Genomic DNA, 21,879 nt, shown 5'->3' on the forward strand with positions numbered 1-21,879 from the left:
TGGTGGTGTGTAGGTTGGTGGTGGTGGTATGGGATGGTGTGTAGGTTGGTGGTGGTGGTGTGTAGGTTGGTGGTGGTGGTGTGTAGGTTGGTGGTGGTGGTATGGGATGGTGTGTAGGTTGGTGGTGGTGTGTAGGTTGGTGGTGGTGTGTAGGTTGGTGGTGGTGGTGGTATGGGATGGTTTGTAGGTTGGTGGTGGTGTGTAGGTTGGTGGTGGTGGTGGTATGGGATGGTGTGTAGGTTGGTGGTGGTGGTGTGTAGGTTGGTGGTGGTGGTGTGTAGGTTGGTGGTGGTGGTGGTATGGGATGGTGTGTAGGTTGGTGGTGGTGGTGTGTAGGTTGGTGGTGGTGGTGTGTAGGTTGGTGGTGGTGGTGGTATGGGATGGTGTGTAGGTTGGTGGTGGTGGTGTGTAGGTTGGTGGTGGTGTGTAGGTTGGTGGTGGTGGTGTGTAGGTTGGTGGTGGTGTGTAGGTTGGTGGTGGTGGTACGGGCTGGGGGCTGTTCCCCGCTAGAGGTCGCTCAGCCCCGCCCTGCGCTGCTGCCGCCGTTGCTGGGAGCGACTGCGGAGCAGCGCGGCGCTGCTGCTGAGGCTACCGCCTCCTCCTCCTCCACTGCGCACGAGAGGGAGGGGAGGAGCCGTGCGGTGATTGCTGCGGGTGAGACGCGAGGGCAAGGGGGCCGTGTGCGGGGGGAGAAGCCGGGAGGAGAGGGCAGGAGGAGATAGAGGATAGGGCAGGAGGAGGAGATCGAGGAGAGGGTAGGAGGAGATCGAGGAGGAGAGAGGAGGAGGCTGCGCTGCTGCGGTCGATGCGGACGTCGTTAAGATGCAGCGCGCGTCCCCGCCTCGCGTGTGAGAGCCGCCGACTGAGCATTGAGTGGCGGCAGCAGCAGCAGCGAGAGGAGGAAGACCGAGAGAGGAACGCGAACAGCGGCTTTATCATCGGTCGCGGCTGCGCGCGGACAAAGGAGCGAGGATCCCCGCCGCTCGCCCATGGGCGCTGCAGCGCCGCCCTGCCGCTGCTGGAGCCGGGAGAGCGCCGCGCGTCACCACCACCACCACCATCATCATCGCCGCGACCCCGCGGGGCGGCGGCGCCAGCGATGACGGCGACGACGAGAGCGGCCCCTCGGATACCCACCACCCTCACCAGCCTCGCCAGCCTCACCACCCTCACCCTCCTCCTGGTGGTGGCGGAGCCAGGGCTGGCGGCGGGGGTGCGCGCAGCCAGACCTGCAGGTGCGACGCAGCTGCATCACGCTCAGCACGAACTCAACCACTCACTCACCACTCACTCACCACTCACTCACTCACCACTCACCACTCACCACGGACTCACCACCCACTCACTCACCACTCTATCACCACTCACTCACCACTCACTCACCACTCACTCACACCTCACTCACTCACCACTCACACCTCACTCACACCACTCACTCACCACTCACTCACCACTCACTCACACCTCACTCACTCACCACTCACACCTCACTCACACCACTCACTCACCACTCACCCACCACTCACCCACCACTCACTCACTCACCGCTCACTCACCGCTCGCTCACCGCTCACTCACCGCTCACTCACCACTCACTCACCACTCACTCACCTCTCACTCACTGCTCACTCACCACTTACTCACCACTCACTAACCAATCACCGCTCACTCACCACTTACTCACTCACCACGCACACCACGCACTCACCACTCACTCACCACTCACTCACCACGCACACCACACACTCACCACTCACACCTCACTCACTCACCACTCACTCACCGCTCACTCACCACTCACTCACCACTCACTCACTGACCACTCACTCACCACTCACACACCACTCACACACATCACACACACCCCTCACACACATTACACACACCACTCACACACATCACACACATCACACACAAACACATCACACACACCCCTCACATATATCAGACACATCATTCATACATCACATACACCACTCACACACGTCACATACACACCTCACACACATCACACACACCACTCACACACATCACACATCCCTCACACATATCACACACCACTCACACACACACACCCCTCACACACATCACACACACACCACTCATACACATCACTCTGCCCACCCACATACCACTTATACACCACTAACCTTCATCACTCACACACACCCCCAATTCACACCCACCATACTCACACACACACACCACTCACCTCCATCATAGATACCACGCACATACATCCCACTCACGCACACCACGCACGTACGAACCACACACCACACCGCCACCCTCTACATCAAACACCCGACCCACACCACCCAACACACACCACACTCATCCCCCCACCCCTGTAGGTCACGAACACAAATCCACCCCACAACTCCCCCATAACCTCGCACATCCCTCCCAGGGTGCTCATCCCCGCACCCCTTCTACAGCGACGCCCCCCCCCCCATCCACTCGGGTAGTGGTGGTGGTGGGGGGGCACAGAGCCCCCCGAATGCCCCCGTGCCCAACGCGCACTGCGCCTCCTCCTCCTCTCCAGCACCCTCGTCTGGCTGCAGCGCGGCGCGTGCGCGATTGGTGCAGAGCGCCGCGTGTTTGGCGCGCGCGTGCGTGGTGCGCGCGTGCGCGTGCGTGCGTGGTGCGCGCGTGCGTGCGCGTGCATGCTTGGGGCGCGCGTGCGTGGCGCGCGCGCGCATGGTTCGTGCGCGCGTGTGTGGCGCGTGCGTGTGTGGCGCGTGCGTGTGTGGCGCGTGCGTGTGTGGCGCGTGCGTGTGTGGCGCGTGCGTGTGTGGCGCGTGCGTGTGTGGCGCGTGCGTGTGTGGCGCGTGCGTGTGTGGCGCGTGCGTGTGTGGCGCGTGCGTGTGTGGCGCGTGCGTGTGTGGTGGAGCGCTCATATCACGCTTAGCGCGCTGCGCTACGAACCTGGCGTCCCGAGTTCGATTTCCGTTCACGGCCAAAACCAGACGATTATCTGAACTGATCATGGGCCTCCCCTAGGTCGACTCAGCCTCAAATGAGTACCTGCTGCATTGTGTAAACATGACAAATCGGGAGAAACAAGCGGCCGGCCATGGTACTCGTGTACCCTGCCGGCCGTTATTGGTGCTCAAGGATGTCCTCGGGCGCCTACATTATCTGAAAAAAAAAACAATTGGAGGCACGGAGTCTGAGAAGCTACCTTGGCTGTTCCAGAGGACTATCCGTCTGCTACAGATACAGTACAATGGTAGGCTAATCGACGCCCAGGTGCAGTCATGAAATTATTTCATGAAATTATTTCATGACTGGTATTTGCTGCTCACTGTGAGGAGTTAGAGATTGTGGATATGCCTCCGATGTAGTATGGGAATATTTGGAGGTAATTGAACATGCTGATAACTGGTACCAACGGTGTTAAGATCAGCCTCTGTGGAGGTTGTTCGTGAAGGAAGTTGCTGGGCAGTTGGAGGCGGTAAAGGAACGCTCACACCAATGAGGAAATCAGTGGGCACAGTGGGGAGCTCAGGTGATGCATCTGCCAGTCAAATCACTCAACCCACAGCACCTGGTTCTGTCCCGTAATCGACTCCCGAGCCTTCGACTCTTCAAGCGGCTTCAAAGTGCACGTAGCCTGGCACACGCACGATGGTACCGTCAGTGCCACCTGGTGGCGAATGGCGGCTGTGATAGTGTGTAACCCACCAGGTGGCTCCGCGTTAGACGGAGCAGAAGCGGTGGCTGAAGGAGTTCGCTGTGGGCCTCTTAGCCACCATCACAATCGACCAAACGAGACCCGACTGACAACAGCAACATCAGTGATGCAGAGATACAAACTTGTGAACCGGTTTCGTTCTTATTAGGACTCATCATCACAGTTGAGTTACCATCACCATGGTCCAAGTTTTGACAAATTGGAAAATGACTCAATTGGTCAATGATTTGCGCCAACCATCGCCCGTTCTGCGACACTTCTCTTGACCGTGACGCGCAGCGTCCTCGTGAAACGCTCCGCGCGATAAGAATGCCGCAAATACCAAACGTACAGACAAATCACTATTTGCGTGCACATTTTTAACCTGTCCCGCAAATTACTCACTGGGAATACGTGCAGCGATCATCGCCCCCTATTGTAACAACTTGGCAGGATCCTCTTGAAGAAGAGCGAGGCTTTCCTGGGTGAACGAGCGTAATGATGATGATGATGTTTGTGTGCGTGCGAGTGTGTGTGTGTCTGCGTGTGTGCGAGTGTGTACGTGCAGTGGTGGTGCAGTGGTGAGCGCCACTGGGCGACAAACCCGGTGACCTGAGTTCAATTCCTGCTCATTACCAACAATAGTGGTTAATATTTGAATTGGTCCAGGGGCTCTTCTAGATCGACTCAGTCTTTAATGAGTACCTGGTGCGGTGTGTGTAAACGTTTCCACGCGGGAGGCAAAAGCGGCCGGTCGTGGCACTGGCCACCCACCCCCTCGTGTGCCAAGCCGGCCTTCATAGCAGCACCTCGTTTGAGAAGCTTACTTTGGCTGTTCCGGGGGAATATCCATCTGGTACAGATACAATGCAATGGTAGGCTGATCAATGTCAACGAATGGTGTCATGACTTCCTACTGATACTCGCTAAGGCACTTTCCCCGACAGACCGACTAAGGCTACACGGGGGATCTCCTTTGTCTTGGCAGTGGTGGTGCGCGGCGGCTGGGCGCAGCGCGAGCTGACGAGGCCGAGCCGCCTGCTGTTCCGCGTGGAGGACGCACAGCGCGAGAGCGCCGCGCCCGGCGGCCGCCTCCTCTCCACGGTGCTGCGTGGTGCTGCCACGGCCTCCAAGCAGCAGCAGCAGCAGCAGCAGCATGCACAGGTGAGGCATCAACCCCGTCACGCGGCACCCTCAACATCACGCAGCACCATCAACATCAAGTAGCAACATCACGCAGCACCATCGATGTCACATAGCACCATCAACGTCACGTAGCAGTGGATTGGCAGGAGGGCTGCACCTGGGATTGTTGTTATTGTATAAGTGTGGGAACGTTGTTCTGTACACAGCAGATCAATTTGGGGTTTGCTTGCGGTAATATAAGCCATGCGATTATGTCTGCACGTGCTGTCATCGTGCAGCAAGCAGAGAAGTTTCACCAGCGTGCCATGGGGAGCACAACGACAAAGATCCCCACGTAGCCTTTTGCTGACTGTTGGGACAACTAAGGCTCGCGAGTAGCACCTATGATGGCTGCCATGGCACACGAGGGGGTGGGTGGCCAACATCACGCCCGGCTGTCTTTGTATCGCCAATGCTGATGTTTACACCAGGTACTCATTTAACGCCGAGTCAACTTAGGGGAGTCCCACAGCGGTTTATGTATTCATCACTGATGTTGGCTGTGAGCGGGAATTGAATGCGGGTTGCCTGGTTCCTAGCGCTTTGCGCTCACCACTGCGTCGCCGCTCCTCATATACACTCACTCAGCTCCTGAAGCTGCATTGATCCACTGGTCTGGTTTTGTTTGTCGTGGCACGAAGTTTACCTGCGAAATGAATGCATTTTCTGGGAACAATAAAATTGCCCATTTCGGGCAGTGACAGCAGCCTCCTGTGACTGTCCCTGTATGGACGGCATTAGCTGACGCTGCTGAATGTGAGTGCTTTACTTGTAAAATGTCTGTGGGTAAGAGCCGAGTGAGATCTCTGTCTTGCCTACTCTTGCCTGTGGCAGCTTGGCTCAGTTGGTTGTTAATTTCTTAATGGTTCAGTCGCAGGGAATTATCACACTTGAGATTCTGGGCTATGACATCAGCACCCTTGCAAATGATGAGACAATTCATAGTTCACCCCCCCCCAGCAATTTGGAGTATGTCATCATGTGGGATGGCAATTCGAATATAATTTTTTGTTTGTTTCGTCTTTTGCACTTAGATTTATTGCTGTCTCCTTTGTACAAGTTTTGTTTTCCCCATATCAGCATTAGCCACGATCTATCCACTGCTGGATGAAAGCCTCCCCACGTCTATGTGGTGACCATTATGTTTAGGTCTAAGACTGATGGAGACATCGCTCCACCGTGGAGGTATTTCATTTTAGGGACACTTGGAAGTCACGGCAAGAAGGGCCTGTGCTCCTGACCCTGCCTCCATTATGTGTGGAGTCTGTATATTCCCCCCTCCCCCCGGCTCTGCGTGGGTTTCTTCTGCGTTCTCCAGTTTCCGCCCAAAGTTTAAAAGCATGTTCAGTTTAACTGGTATTTGGCAAAACATCCCATTGCTGAACAATTGCCTCCAAATTAGTCAATTGGATTGCATGTAGCAACATTGCCCACTACTGCAAACATCTAGTGAGGCTTTCCTGAATAAACTAGTGGAGTATTCAAATGAACATCTGGTTCATGTATTGCCACATTGATGCCACTCTTAGAGTTGGGATCGAACAGGAAACTTCTGGATTACAAGTCCAGCGTGCTGCTGACCATTATACGACCATGGCAGCTCCCTTTTCGATGCAGCGTGGTCTCTACAATTCGTGTTAGAACACATGGCACTCGGTTCATTGCCCCAACATTGCCCCAACAGTCTGTTAAGGCTATACGGAGGATCTTTGTCTTTGTGTGGGGCACTGTTCCAACCTTCATTGATCGCACAGATGACACAGATAGTTTAATTGTCCATTATCAAACTAAACGTCGATGATGATATTTGGCAGAATATGATATTTAAGAAAAAATCATTAAATTATGGTAGATGTTGACAGTTTTAGCAGATTTATATTAATTAGAAAGGAGATGAGGGACTGTGTTAGCAGTGGTAGTCCATGGACCAGAGCAGATATTAATACCACATATGGTAGCAGGGCCAAAAAGAGCGAATTGTTTGATAACCGACTTATTGTATTAATGAGTACCACACAATTCACTGTTGTTGGTCACATCAGGAAATTCTCACGATTGTGGTAAGTTGTTGTCGTTGAGTAGCGTAACTAGCTCTGTGGTGCTGGCTTTGTGCGGCGCTGCTCGTGCTGCTTGTTGGGGTTGTGAGTGCGTTGCACAGGGCCGCCATGATTAACACTGTGGCTGGAGCAGCCTCAACAAGACTACCCGCCATCTGTTTGTGGATTTTAAAGATTCGTTGATGTAATTTGCGAGAGAAGGCCATAGTATGCGAGCATCATGGTCCAAATTTGAAAATTAGAAAATTAGCTATAATTTACTCCACTGGCTTATAGACAGCAATCATCGCCCCCTCCTGCCAAAACCTTGCAGGACTCTCCTAAAAAAAGAGTCAAGAGAATCAGCGAAGCTTTCCTGGTTAAACAACAATAACAATATCATCGGGAGACAGTGGGATACGGCAGGAGGGGTGGGAGTCAGGCCAGGGGAATGCGTGAGAGAGCGCGATGCTTCGTCACGGTGAGCGCTGGCCTTGGCCAAACATTAGGGGTGCTTTTAAAGGGTCAATGTTGTCAATGTAAATAAACACAATGCAGTGACGACCATATCCAGCCACGATATTCTGCTGGAACGCTTGAGCTACCGTGGGAAGGGGGCATGGTCAAGGTCACCTCAGTCCATCATCCCCCTAAGGTTTATTAAATAAATGGCTCATTGTGGGAAGTCAATTATGTTCACCCCACGGATAAACTGGCTCCTGCCATGGGGAATGTAGTGTGTATAACGCTATTCCGTACTTGCGTATGGCATTATGTTCAGGAGGTAAATGCCAATGTCGAGGCAAGCCAACTATGAGAGGGCACCAGGAGAGAGCCGGCACAGCTCCGCTGGTCCTCCATCGCACGAGCGCAGACCACAATGGCCCGTCCTCAACCATCCATCCGTGAAGGAGGTGCGCGCACTGGCCCAGCGATGCCCCGGTGTGGTTGATGCTTCCGCCGGTGTCTACGAGGAATGTCAAAGCCAGGGGGCGCAATGCCTGGGTCCCGAACGAGGCTTTCGCTCTGGACGTCCGCGGCATTCCACCCCGCCTGCTAGCGTTCCCGCGCGAGAGCCCAGGAGGGCGATAGCGCCGTCCCGGAAGGGGGACCGGGGCCTGAGTCAGTGGCGAGGTGCACCGTCAGGGCCCCGGCCGATAGGCAGGCCACCGTCGGCAAGTAAACATGTTAACTCCTTTGTGGCCTGCACACTTCCGCAGATGCCTGGTGGCAGAATGTTCGCCAGAACAGGGAGCCAGGGGATTGCCGTCAGCCCCAGTGTCCCGGTCACGTACCGCGTTACCAAATTGCACATCTGGCAGTTTTGTGTACGAGCTGCCACTGAGAAGATCGTCGAGAGATCGGCAGTTCGCAGCGCACCGGCTGAGGCGACCCAGGTCGCCTCGTGGGGCATGAAGTCCAGACTCCTGTCCATGATAACCCCTCAATATCTTGGAGTGGGGCCACGGGCAACTGGGTCATCATAGAAGGACCCATCGAGGGTGGTGTCTGCTACACGACCGTTCAAGCGGAGAGCGCTTGTGGGCAGCCTTGAAAGGCCCCGGTCGGCGTTTCCAATGGTGGAACCACACCCTCAACAAAGCCAGATCGGCTGCCAGAATGCTGGCCATGCCCTCTGGTTCACTGAGTTAGTAGTGTAGCGCGCGAACCACTGCGCTACCCACCTAGCCCAGCTCTGGCTCAGCTCTGGCTCCGCTCTAGCTCAGCTCTGGCCCGGCACAAGCCCAGCTCTAGCACACAATGGCTTGCATTTGGTTTTCAGCTCTTCGATGGGGTTTCTGGTGAAAACCACTCCTCTGGTATGTGCTGGTGCTTGTAGTGATGGAATGGCAAGCAGTACAGCAGCATTCTACCAAATCTATGATATTCTGGCACAGTGGATTGCGAGTAAAACAAATAAAACCCTCAAGATACGAGGGCAGACAAGTGTCCATTAATTACCCATAATCCACCACAATAGCTCAATGCATGCTGTACAAGCGTTGCTGTACTGCTCTGAACGGGCCACAGCGAGTGTGGACAGATATTGGCTACCGCATCAGGCAATCAAGCGTCATCCGTTTAACAGGCCACACTCTGCTGATGAGACCCAGAGATGAGAACGTTTGCCCGCTTGAGCAAATTCTGTGGGTAAAGTTTGATCTAGAAACCCCAGGGGCTGATGGACCACGCTGTGGTGTTCCCCTGGTGTAGCGCTGGCTCCTGATTTGTCTTGGCTGTTTTTGCCTAACTTGAAAGTAGCGTATTGGTTTTCAGAAACAATTTTAATCTGATTTTAGGACGAATGTGATCTCAGCTGCCCACAGACCACGCCGAGCTGTTGTTTAGCATGCTGCTTGGTTAGCCAAGTGTCTTGCAAATGTCCAGGGCCCTCCATGCCAAACACTTTACTAAAGCATTTTAATCGCAATATTGATTTCACGCGCAGTGGGAGTTGTGTGTAAGGTGTTAACAATTTGGCAGGTCTGATAAAAGTAAAGATCCCATTTGCATTTTGTTGCCAAATGAAAGCAAATTGAATAGCACTCTGAGCATTGAACATTAATGCTGAACCCCAAGATTCCTAACGTCGCCTTGGACTGGGGGCGTCGATAGCGAATCTCACGTGGGCACACCTCCTGCCACCAAACCTCTCCTCGTTCGGGTCCCTGTGCAGCTCGCTCGCTTGCTCGGGGCCCTCACGCCAGCGGCTCCACCGTCACTCTCCGGGAACCGCCTCCCTGCTCACTTCTTCAGGCCCTGCATTTCCTTCAGGCCGTCTGTCCGGCGCTCGATCCCCACGTCCCAATGCAATGCTCCCTCCTTCGTGAGCGTATCTCCAGCCCTAGGGGGGAGAATGGAGCTGTGCCGCTGAGTCTAATTGAGTGTGTAATGTGCGTCGTAAGTCAGCTGCACTGAATACGTGGAAGATTTGCCACAAGTCAATTAGAAGTATCCATCCAGACAAAAAAATAAGCTAAAATGTGAATTTTGCCTATCGGTCCATTAAACCAAAGCTGGCTGTCATAACGTAGCAGGCTTGCACACAGAATGCACACAGCAAGCACACAGCACATACCGTGAAAATAGCACAAATACAGTACGCACACAGCACCCACACGGCACGCAACATACACACAGCACCCACACAGCACACAACACGCACACAGCACGGATACAGCACGCACACAGCATGGCGCTCAGATGCTGTTGAGTTCATCGAGTATCTGAGCGATGGAGGACTGTCGATGTCCATGTTCTACTCCGTGGTTTCGATCAGCTGCTCTTCCATGTGGTCTCCCTGCTGCTCCAGTTTGTTCTCCTCCTGCGCATTGCCACTCAAGTGCAGCTCCTTCAGCCCCTCCTCACACGCTCTCCACCAGCACGCACTTCTTATCGTCACGCACTTCCGCTGACGATGACGCCGCCACGGAGTGTCGAACGTCTGCCCTTTCACAGATGGTCATGTGGACGGCAAGGTGCCACAGCGGCAATACGTATGTCTCGCAGCAGGAAATCCTAAGTTCAAGCCCTCACTCGGGTGCCTTTCTACGTGGAGTTTGTTCTCCCCATGTTCTGCATGCGTCCCTCTGTGTTCTCTGGTTTCCTTCCAGAGCTAATAAAAAAAAGACCATACAATGTAACTGGTACTGGCCCAAACGCTGATAGATCAGTCCACGAGGTTGCCTTCCCACATCTTTGCTGGCAACGCGTCGCTCTCCGGAGCGCCGAGCACCCTTCCGAGTCGACTGCCGCCAGGACGCACACTCCTCTTCAGGACCGTGCCTCTCACCTGTGCTGGCGTTTCTGCATTGCCTTCCAGTTCAGACCGTGTTGAGTTTAAGATCTCCTACTTGTGTTCAATGGGCTTGCTCCGCCATCACATCCGGGAGTTGATTCTTCCATTGAGATCTTTGCAATCCACCAATCGCACCCTACTTAGCGTGACCACGCTCCAGGCCTCGACCACAGGGCTGCTGTCGGCATGGCGCCCAGGCTCCAGAGTTTCCTGACCTCGGAGGTCAGGGACTCGCAGTCGATGGCGACTGTCTTGGCTGAAGACCCCAGCAGCTGTTTAACACAGAGACTGCCTCTCGTTCTCTATATTGTCTCTTTTGTCATCCTCTCCCCAGTTACTTCTCACTTATTTTCCTCTACATGCACGGCATTCTGATATCCATTGTTTAAGGACGCTTTAGAAATCTAAGTTATTATTATTAAAACGTCTAAAATCTGAAAAAATTTACCTGCAAATTACTAAATTGAGATTAGACATAGCAACATGGTCTTGAGACTCGATAATACTTTCCTGGGTGAACAAGCGTAGTCATAAAAATAATAAATAATTAGCTTCAGGATGTACCGTACATAACCAACTGTGCTAACTCCACATGAAAGAGTGGGACCAATGGCTGACTCTCGTAATGCTCACGCTCCAGTGACGCTAATTGAGAACGTGACCCCTTCTCCAGTGTCATGATCTAGCAAGAATGACTGCATGTGACGTGCATGGGCACTGAGGTGAGGGCGTGCGTGGTGCCAAGCCCGGTGCCGCTGTTGAGCGCTCTGGACTGCGAGCGTTGCCGCGTAGTGATGCCCGTGTGGATGTCGCCCCACAGCACGCGGCGCTCGCCAGCTTCCTGGTGTCGGCGTTCGGATCCTCCTTCACCCTGGACCTGCAGCTCAACCAGTGAGTTCCCCAGCTCCAGCGCACACCCACCACACACTACTTAACCTCACGTTAACACTACGAGGCCTTCGGACCGTCAGGGCAAGTGCTGTTAGCGAGTAGCACCTACGAAGGCCGGCACGTCACAAGAGGGGGTGTGTGGCCAGCACCACGCCTGGCTGCCTTTGTCTCCCTAGCGGCGATGTTTATACACTGCACCAGGCACTCATTTTAGGCTGAGTCAACTCAGGGGAGGCCCAGAACCAGTTCAGATATTCGTCACTGGTGTTGGCCGTGAGAGGGAATTGAAGCTGGACGTGCAGAGACAGCGGTACTCCTCCCAATCACTCCTCCCCCTCACTCTGGCACCACCGCGTGCCCCTCTGTCGCCAGGCCGCATGGTGGACCGCGCGTCGGGCCACGCTCAGTCGTGTTGCCATGGCAATGAGTGCTGTGGAAGCAAAGCCTCCATCATACGAAAAAACATAAAATGGAGAAAATACGTAACAAAATAGATGTGTGGACTCTATATACTCCTTAATATGTCTGTATCTTCACATAAAAAAAAACCTCAAGTATTTTTAACCCAACCCACCGGCCATGAAGCCTTCTGGGATGGAATAATTCCAACAGTGTTGATTCAGCACAAGCAACACTCTGGACCGTTTCGACTCACAGTGTCTCATGAGCAGGGTCGGGCTTGCCAGATGTTCCAGGCAAATACTTTGTCTTTAATATATGGGTCTCAGTTCGAGACAAAAGACATAACACAAAATAACCATAACCATCATTGTGGAGAATGTAGGTAACAAAGTGGATAAACAGACAATACGTCTCTTTCAAATATCTGTCTCTCCACATGAAATATAAAAGTACCAAATCAATACTGAATCAATGTTGCTCAAATTATGCACTCTCAGAAGGCAGTGGGGATGATGGGTTGTGTACAAAATAATTTTTGTATTTTCTACGTGGAGAGGTTGAAGTGTGAGGGAGACGTATTGCCTGCTCATCTATCTTCAGCGGGTGCCGTGAGCCGCCGTGCGTGGACGGCTCGGACAGCAACCAAGCGCATTCACCGCTTCCATGGAGATTCACGCAGCGTTTAAATACCACGTGCATGGAAGGGGCTCTACGAACATTTTCAGCAGAATGTGATGAGGAACGGGCGATGGTGGGGGGGGGGAGCACGGGGAGCGAATGGAGGTGGACAGGAGAGTGGTGGACGACGATGTATGCAGCAGGGTAAATGAATTCCATCCTACGCAGGAGGACATTTCATATTTTTGCTGTTCTTAGAGCGCAAGGCTATCGTGACGGAAGCGTTCTTTCCAGACGCAGTTCGCAGTAGCTCCACAGCAGGGGGCGATGTTGCTCTGTATGATCCCAAATTAGTATTTTGCTGCTTAATTTTTGAAATCTAGCAAATTTGGACAGTGACGCTGGCAAACAATGGCCTACTCGTTTCAAATGACGTCAGGAGATATTTAATGTCCACTCTGAAGCCGACGTCGCGTATTTCACGATGAATAGATAATAATAGTACACCAGCCGTAATAACCAGGGCCACCTGCCAGATCCGAACAGCGGCCCTCTGCAACAAGTGGCGAACGGAGCTACCACTGGGCCACCGCGTCACTGCGTCACTCTCCCTGAATCTGCAAGGAGGCTGCAGAAGGAGGCCACCTCGTTACAGGAGATGAGAGCTTTGGAGCGTGGATCTTTGAAGCGTGGCAGGGAAAGGGCGCAGATGTGGGAGGGGGGGTTTGCAAACTGCAGGAGGTGGTTCCCGCGGAGCTGAGGCTCTTTTGATGGCCGGAAAGGATGCTGTGATTACTGGGGCGGAAGGCCCGGGTTTTGAAGACCGCCAGAGCAACCTTGAAATTGATTTGCAATTGTATCGGAGGCCGCGAGATGCCCCCGAGTTATGGGGGAAATGTGGTCGCGTTTACGGAGACGGGGGGGGGGTAGAGGTGTGGGGGCCGCCCGCCAATTGGAGCCGCCCGTTGGGCGCCGTGACGCTGCTGCCGCACGGCCCCCTGGCGGCGGCGGCAGCGTCACGTGGCACCACAGGGTGGACGTTGTTTATTTATTTATTAACTCCGGCTTCTGGGGCCGCTCCCATCGTGGAGGATGCGTGTTGCCGAGCAACCATGACCCGAAATCCTGTTTGTGATGTCGTAATAACAAACACTTTCCGTTTAGCTGTTATTTTAGTTTGTCTTGTCTGCTGTGATTTATTCGTAGTCGAGCAGTTTAAAGGGTAATTGATATTTACGTGTTATTTATTAGCCTATGAAATAACACCAGAATTTTGCCTGACCAACAAAAAGTGTTGGTTAAAAGAAGCAAAGCTGCAATATTTGATCACGTTGTGGCAGAAAACAGATAATAAGAAAGTTATTTATTTTATATAGGGCTGACCTAAATGTAGGCCCACATTTGTTTCTGTAAGGCAGTGATGGTGAACGTCTCATGTTAAATTGACAGAACCAAATTCCACTGAAACCAAGTCACTGGGTAGTGCTGGGAGAGGTGGATATACACATGCACTGTGTGAATTCATTTATTCCAGAAAACATTACTTTGAATTCAAACGGTGTAATGTTTAAAAATGTTTTGGATTTCGATACATTGTTTATGGGATAGAATCTAAATTATTTTTCATTGAGATTCATTGTTATGAATCTAGAATTGCTACAAATATAATGCACATTGGGATAGATTATTTCACTACAGTTTTGAATTTCACATCAGACACCTAAATTGACCTTTTTCTAGAGGTCAACACTCCCCTGCCATGGGGCTTACCGCGCCCTGTCGGCTCGAACTCTGCTACGTGAATGGGGAGAGGGCGCGGGGGAAGATAGTGCCGCATTGTTCGGGTGCTTTGTGGGGTAAAATAGATCAATTGCTCCAAAGAGAGCCAAACGTTGTGTCGTTGTGTGTGTGTGTCTGTTACATGATGATAGAGGCTCAGAGAGATTGGCCACGATATCTTTATATGCTGTGCCATCAATAGCATCAGCACCAATGGCTGTGCTGACCTTTTGACCTTGCCGTAGCATTGTCATATATTTGGAGAATCCTGGAAGTGCCTGCTGAAGCCCGAAGAAGAGATATTTTGGGTGTTTAAAAACCGTGGAAGGTTAAATAGCCACTTCTCTTATCTGCAACCCCATTACCCCGACTCATATAATTTATGTTAGCTGCAGGGTCTGCAAAATCCCCAATTACCTATAATGCATTCGTGATTAAGAGGAGGCATGCAGCAAATACAGCAGAACTTAAATAATCCACGATCCAAGGACTGCAAATCCTTGTAGTTTGTGGATTATGGGTGATATTCTACTGCTTCTGTAATCCGGGGAACGGAACCACAAACTGTGACCCATTGACGGTGGAGCTTATGCAGAGCTGCAGGGAAATTTTTTCTGCAATTTTAACTTTTTGTTTGTTTTGACGTGATTTTTTGGAGAAAACTATTTTGCATGATTCAGATTTGGATATCAAGTCTAAAAAAAGTACCCATATGGCAGATTTGTGCCATTTTGGTCTTAGAAAAACTCATAACCTCATAATCCACAAACTGAATTCATTTATCCGCAAGTCTCATTCCCATACTTCCCCTGTAATCCACGTCGCTTGAATCAGTGCCTCTGTCCTATCGTAGTCCGCGGCACACTGCGTTGCAGTGAATTTTTTGCAGATTGTATAACAAACCTCGGCAATGCGCCACGGATTATGGTATCCGTGATATGGTCCCCCCTCCCCCTATATTACAGCAGATTACTGGAGTTTTACTGAACCCCTATTACCCAAGAAGACGTGTGGCTGTTCTTCGTGAATAACCCCACAGAGGCCCCACATTGTGACGGATAAGAAGTGTTCTGCTGGATGGGTTGTTTTTTAAATTAACTGTAAAGGCCCGCTGATGTGAATTCCTTTCGGATTTGACGAAATTGTAATTATGTGTTAGTACAAAAAATAAGTAAAACAAAGAAACCATGCTGTGATAGCAAGACTACAAACCGATTTCATTGCCAGCATGCTCGGTAAAAGTCACATTTGTATTGCTCCTGTAGAGTTCAAACACACATATCTATGTTTAAGGTTACATATGTACGTTATGCATTATTAATGAATAGCGCACGGCATAACTCAAGCGATGGCGAGCAATCAAAACGATGGCTGAGCCGCTGTGCAGTGGGAGGTGCCGGGACGCGTTCACGTTGCCGATCCCGGTTATAAAATGGAGGTACAGTACACCTATTGCTCAGCTTTCATCCCTCACTCGTGTTTATCCTTGGAGTCTGAATTGTACAAAGCGAGTTGTTAAACCTAAATTACAACGGTCAATATACCTGAATATAATCCAAAGCTTATATTAAAATCACTTCTTGTGATACTGTGGAGTACAACGTCCAATATGTATCTTGGACCTGATGTTGAGGCTGCCGTTTTACTCTGCGACCCCTTGCCACGTGCTGTTTATTCCCCTTTCTTGGCTTTTATTTCACACGGAAAAAAAGTGATTTGATACTCAAATGAGCATTAAGGAGGTGCTCATCAATTCCCTCTACAGTCCTCCCTCCTTGCACCCCTCCACTGGAATCAACTTCCCCTACACATGAAGCAACCCCCCTCCTTAACCTCCTTCCGTCCCTCTCTTGAAGCCTCACCTCTTCTCTATTGCCCATTCCATCCTCTTCCCTCCCCTCATCCCTCCACTTCTTCCCATCCCTACGCACCCTCTATCCCTGTCACCCATTGCTCAACACTTGTATATCCCTGTCATTAAAATAGTTATGCTTTATCACTGTGTTGTAAACTATGGTAAGCGCCTTGAGTGAAGGTACTTTATAAATATATAAAAAGATGACATTCTATAGGAACACTGAGCTGCTCAATAGGTGAAGACCAAATTTCATTGGTTTCAAGGCAAGTGAAGACACGAGTAACCATGCGTTTTCTGAATTTATTCCAAATTGTTAAATTCTGCTTTTCAGTCGAATATTTATAATTCGTTCTTTGATTAATGTGCGAGTCATGCACCTCATTGACATTTTGTTGCTTTTACTATTATAAATTACATTGCTGTTATTGCACCGTTACCAGTATTCTTTGCGCTATCGCAATGTAATTAATTTCTTTGCTAGTTTTGATTAGGAGTGCAGTTTTGTGTTTGGCGATGTGATGAAGGGCCCCGCTGTGAGTAGCCTTCGGAGAGTGTGGAAAGCTCCCATGGCACACGGGGCCCTAGTGGAGGCCATACAGGAGTCCCCACAGGAGGCCCTACAAAAGGCCCCATAGGAGGCCACAGTGGAGGGCCCACAGTGGAGGCCCAGACGCGCCGCGTGACGCTCGCGCCCCCGTCTCGGCGTGGTGGCTTGGCTTCTGTTGAACGCGAACGTCCGCATTGGCCGCATACACGAAGGAGGTTTCGAAACGGCTCCTTCTTGCCGATCCTATTTGATCCCCCGTCCCCCACACGAAGGGGATCTCGGCCCTGGGGGTGGTGTGGAGGCTTTGACCGGCGACGGCCGCTGGCGGAGTCGCTACCCCCGCAGCCCTGGGCAGCGCTGAGCCGGTGTAGCCACCAAGACACCCCCCTTGTGCTGTGGCCATGTTTCGGCCGTGATTCCAACACGAACCTACAGAGTGACCATGCTCCTGGATTGCAGCCCAATGCAGTGCGACAGGTGATGGTTTTGATTGTGATAATGGCCATGATGGATGTTTTTGCGGCGCGCGAATATAGAGAGCAGGTTGGTGCGTGATGTATCTTCTTGACATATGGCTGTACACGTTATATCATGTGCAAGGCATGTTACACATATGCATGACCAATCACACGTGTGTACAAGACAAGAGTGTCCGCACCATGGGGTGTCGGGCGCGCAAAGGGGTGTTGCCTCGTCTCTTCCTGCAGCAAGCCGGTGCTGTCATGCAGAGGTGGGGGCTTGTTGTCCTGCGGGTGGAGGTCGGGGCTTGTTGTCATACAGGTAGAGGTCGGGGCTTGTTGTCATGCAGGTGGAGGTCGGGGCTTGTTGTCATACAGGTAGAGGTCGGGGCTTGTTGTCATGCAGGTGGAGGTCGGGGCTTGTTGTCATGCAGGTGGAGGTCGGGGCTTGTTGTCCTGCAGGTAGAGGTCGGGGCTTGTTGTCCTGCAGGTAGAGGTCGGGGCTTGTTGTCCTGCAGGTAGAGGTCGGGGCTTGTTGTCCTGCAGGTAGAGGTCGGGGCTTGTTGTCCTGCAGGTAGAGGTCGGGGCTTGTTGTCATGCAGGTGGAGGTCGGGGCTTGTTGTCCTGCAGGTAGAGGTCGGGGCTTGTTGTCCTGCAGGTAGAAGTCGGGGCTTGTTGTCATGCAGGTGGAGGTCGGGGCTTGTTGTCCTGCAGGTGGAGGTCGGGGCTTGTTGTCATGCAGGTAGAGGTCGGGGCTTGTTGTCATGCAGGTAGAGGTCGGGGCTTGTTGTCCTGCAGGTAGAGGTCGGGGCTTGTTGTCCTGCAGGTAGAGGTCGGGGCTTGTTGTCATGCAGGTAGAGGTCGGGGCTTGTTGTCATGCAGGTAGAGGTCGGGGCTTGTTGTCCTGCAGGTAGAGGTCGGGGCTTGTTGTCCTGCAGGTGGAGGTCGGGACTTGTTGTCATGCAGGTAGAGGTCGGGGCTTGTTGTCATGCAGTTAGAGGTCGGGGCTTGTTGTAATGCAGGTAGAGGTCGGGGCTTGTGGTCATGCAGGTAGAGGTCGGGGCTTGTTGTCATTCAGGTAGAGGTCGGGGCTTGTTGTCCTGCAGGTAGAGGTCGGGGCTTGTTGTCATGCAGGTAGAGGTCGGGGCTTGTTGTCATGCAGGTGAAGGTCGGGGCTTGTTGTCCTGCAGGTAGAGGCTGGGGCTTGTTGTCATGCAGGTAGAGGTCGGGGCTTGTTGTCATGCAGGTAGAGGTCGGGGCTTGTTGTCCTGCAGGTGGAGGTCGGGGCTTGTTGTCATGCAGGTAGAGGTCGGGGCTTGTTGTCCTGCAGGTAGAGGTCGGGGCTTGTTGTCCTGCAGGTAGAGGTCGGGGCTTGTTGTCATGCAGGTGGAGGTCGGGGCTTGTTGTCCTGCGGGTGGAGGTCGGGGCTTGTTGTCCTGCAGGTGGAGGTCGGGGCTTGTTGTCCTGCGGGTGGAGGTCGGGGCTTGTTGTCATGCAGGTGGAGGTCGGGGCTTGTTGTCCTGCGGGTGGAGGTCGGGGCTTGTTGTCATGCGGGTGGAGGTCGGGGCTTGTTGTCCTGCAGGTAGAGGTCGGGGCTTGTTGTCCTGCAGGTAGAGGTCGGGGCTTGTTGTCCTGCAGGTGGAGGTCGGGGCTTGTTGTCATGCAGGTGGAGGTCGGGGCTTGTTGTCCTGCAGGTGGAGGTCGGGGCTTGTTGTCCTGCAGGTAGAGGTCGGGGCTTGTTGTCATACAGGTAGAGGTCGGGGCTTGTTGTCCTGCAGGTAGAGGTCGGGGCTTGTTGTCATACAGGTAGAGGTCGGGGCTTGTTGTCATACAGGTAGAGGTCGGGGCTTGTTGTCATACAGGTGGAGGTCGGGGCTTGTTGTCATGCAGGTGGAGGTCGGGGCTTGTTGTCCTGCAGGTGGAGGTCGGGGCTTGTTGTCATGCAGGTGGAGGTCGGGGCTTGTTGTCATGCAGGTGGAGGTCGGGGCTCGCGTGCACTGGGGGGTGCAGGCGTACACCGTCCTCGTAACCCTGGCAACGCTCGCAGCCCTGGCAATCCTCACCCGAATTTGGTCCAAAAGGTTTGGGTGCGATATGGGGGGGAGGTGGGGGGGGAGGTGGTGGGGAGGTGGGGGGGGCTTGTCTGGGAGTTGCTCCGGACGGGGTATTTTGTGGGCTCGATGTCATCGTTTATACAAAACGAATCTGCAGTCTTTGCAGTTAGTGAAGGGTAATGCCGCCAGAGAGTGCATCAAAAGTGCTCCAACTCAGTCCCACAACACGGGCTTGTTCCCGTGACCTTAGCTCCCATATGAAGAATTATGTTGCTCGAGGTGACGTTAATATGAAGTAAAGGGGAAGAACGTTAAATGGTGATCAATACGATGTACTCTGTGCTGTGAAATGGCTACGCTGTGCTGGAATGTGACCTTGCAAACAGCGCGGTTGGGAAGTGGATGATTCGGCAAAAATTATTTTGAATTGTGCAGTCCCTCATCCGTTCCTGCACCGAGCACCGGTGCGTGCCGGCTACACCACGAACTACTGCGGTTTGCGCCGCGCGTGTGTGCAGGTGTGCGCGTGTGCGCGCGTGTGTGCAGGTGTGCGTGTGCGCGTGTGTGCAGGTGTGTGCGTGTGCGCGCGTGTGTGCAGGTGTGTGCAGGTGTGCGCGTGTGTGTGTCTGTGTGTATGTCTGTGTCTGTGTGTGCGCATGTGTGTCTGTGTGTTTGTCTGTGTATGTGTCTGTGTGTGCGCGTGTGTGTCTGTGTGTTTGTGTCTGTGTGTTTGTGTCTGTGTGTTTGTGTCTGTGTGTGTGTCTGTGTGTTTGTGTGTGTGTGTCTGTGTGTGTGTCTGTGTGTGTGTCTGTGTGTGTGTCTGTGTGTGTGTCTGTGTGTGCGCGTGTGTCTGTGTGTTTGTGTCTGTGTGTGTCAGTGTGTGTGTGTGTCTGTGTGTCAGTGTGTGTGTGTGTGTACGCCGCTCCAGCGATGGTGCACCGGGGTACCTGTGCTGTAGTCCCCGGCTGGGAAGGCTCCATCCTCTTTGAAACAATTTATTTAACACGTCGGCTTTCGCAACCAATATTATCCATAAGAGGTGTTTTTGGGTTAGATCACGTCAATATAAACGTGTCGTTAACCCACCAGCACCCAACAACCAATTAGTAAGGCATGTCACGTAAATAAAACGTGCTATTTAGTTACTACTCCAACACACTGGTGTGTTTGTGAGTAAACCCACAACATTTCCAATGTACGTTTAACACTGCCCTGCACGACGAGGCATCATCTGTGAGGATCACGAAACATGTTTTTTACGAGATCTGGCGTTAGTGATTTCAGTAGGCTTGACTTTAATGATGGAGCTGTTGTTTGTTTTAAGTAGTCAACTTACAATACCATGTACAAGTGCAGCCCTTTTGTCAATCCACTGCTGGATGAGAGCCCCTCCCCATGCCGTATTTCATCGTTATTTGGCCAGACTTCAACACGCAGCTCCGCTTGCATTGGTGAAGGTGTGGACATCTCTGCACAGCTGTTCTTCTTCAATAGAGGGCACGTGACTCGCAGCCACTCCCAGAGTGCATCGTTTGAGGTCTACTGGATGCGGTACGCCAGGTGTGGAAATGTTGTCTGGGTCACCGACCCTGCTTTAAATGAAGCCCTGGTTGTAGGCAATGTTTCTGCTATCATCCCTCCTGGGCACTCTGGGTCTGTGGCAGTGGCGGCTCCTGCAAAATCTCTCAGGGGGGGCAAATGTCTGGATGATTGATAAGGATAAGGTCCACCCATGCAATGGATAAATTAACAGCTTAAGCATATATAGGCAACTTCACTTCTTTAATATTAATGAAAAATAAAGTGACTCTTACAATACATCTTGTTTGTTTCTATACTCACTATTAAAACAAACCACTCAAGTTTATTTTATTAAAGATTCCACTAGGTGGCGACAAATTATATTGTTGGATGAAACGTGCTTACGTATGATGACGTAAGCACGTATGATGACGTAAGCACGTTAGGGCGAGCCCTCCCGGAAGCCATAGAGAATGCATTGCAGCGCCCCCGTTCGAAAAAAATCATCTTTGAATGTAAGTCTATGGGACCACTCGGGGCGATTCTCAGCTGGAGGGAAATCGCCCAAAAAGAGGCGGTACTCCACAGAACGTAGCATGACGCTGATTGGACTATATCCAGAGGCACAGTGACGGCTAGCGTGACTCTGTGGTTGAATGACATTGGTGGTGCGTCGCCCAATCGCCCTAATGAAGAAACCGCCCCTGGTCTGTGGCCTAATGCGGCCTAATGTGGTAGTAGGATGCTTTCTTGTGCACAAGGCCAGACAGGCCAGGACAAACCGCCCTTTTCTGTTTTCCCTTACGGTGCCCAGAAGAAGTCTCGCTATTGGGGGGAGGTCTGTGTGTGACAGTCCGGTTAATAAACGCAATTGGCGATGAGGGGAAGGCAGAGGTGCTGCCATATCCAGGTGCACGAGAAACTGGAACGTTACACAAGATCTCTAAATGAATAGTTAACGAGGAGTCGAGCGCTAAATGTATTTTATTTGCATTATTCCACAAATAAGTGCTGTCCCATTGAAGTCGCGATGTTTCTACACAGACCCGAAAGTG

At 52.2% G+C, this 21,879-nt stretch overlaps 1 protein-coding gene across 1 annotated transcript in view; it reads left to right on the plus strand.

Annotated features, from left to right (window-relative positions):
• The first annotated feature begins 735 nt into the window (after positions 1 to 735).
• The window catches only part of LOC144721109 (disintegrin and metalloproteinase domain-containing protein 11-like), a 124,801-nt gene continuing 103,657 nt past the window's right edge, over positions 736 to 21,879 (plus strand). Inside the window, exons 1-3 of the mRNA XM_078598491.1 lie at positions 736 to 1,235; positions 4,665 to 4,840; positions 11,517 to 11,587. Of these exons, the coding sequence (XP_078454617.1) occupies positions 806 to 1,235; positions 4,665 to 4,840; positions 11,517 to 11,587 (677 nt within the window). The 5' untranslated portion in view covers positions 736 to 805. The remainder of the gene's footprint in view (positions 1,236 to 4,664; positions 4,841 to 11,516; positions 11,588 to 21,879) is intronic.

Source organism: Lampetra planeri, chromosome 10 (assembly GCF_965212315.1).
Source record: "Lampetra planeri chromosome 10, kcLamPlan1.2.h2, whole genome shotgun sequence".
In the NCBI taxonomy this organism is placed as follows: domain Eukaryota; kingdom Metazoa; phylum Chordata; class Hyperoartia; order Petromyzontiformes; family Petromyzontidae; genus Lampetra; species Lampetra planeri.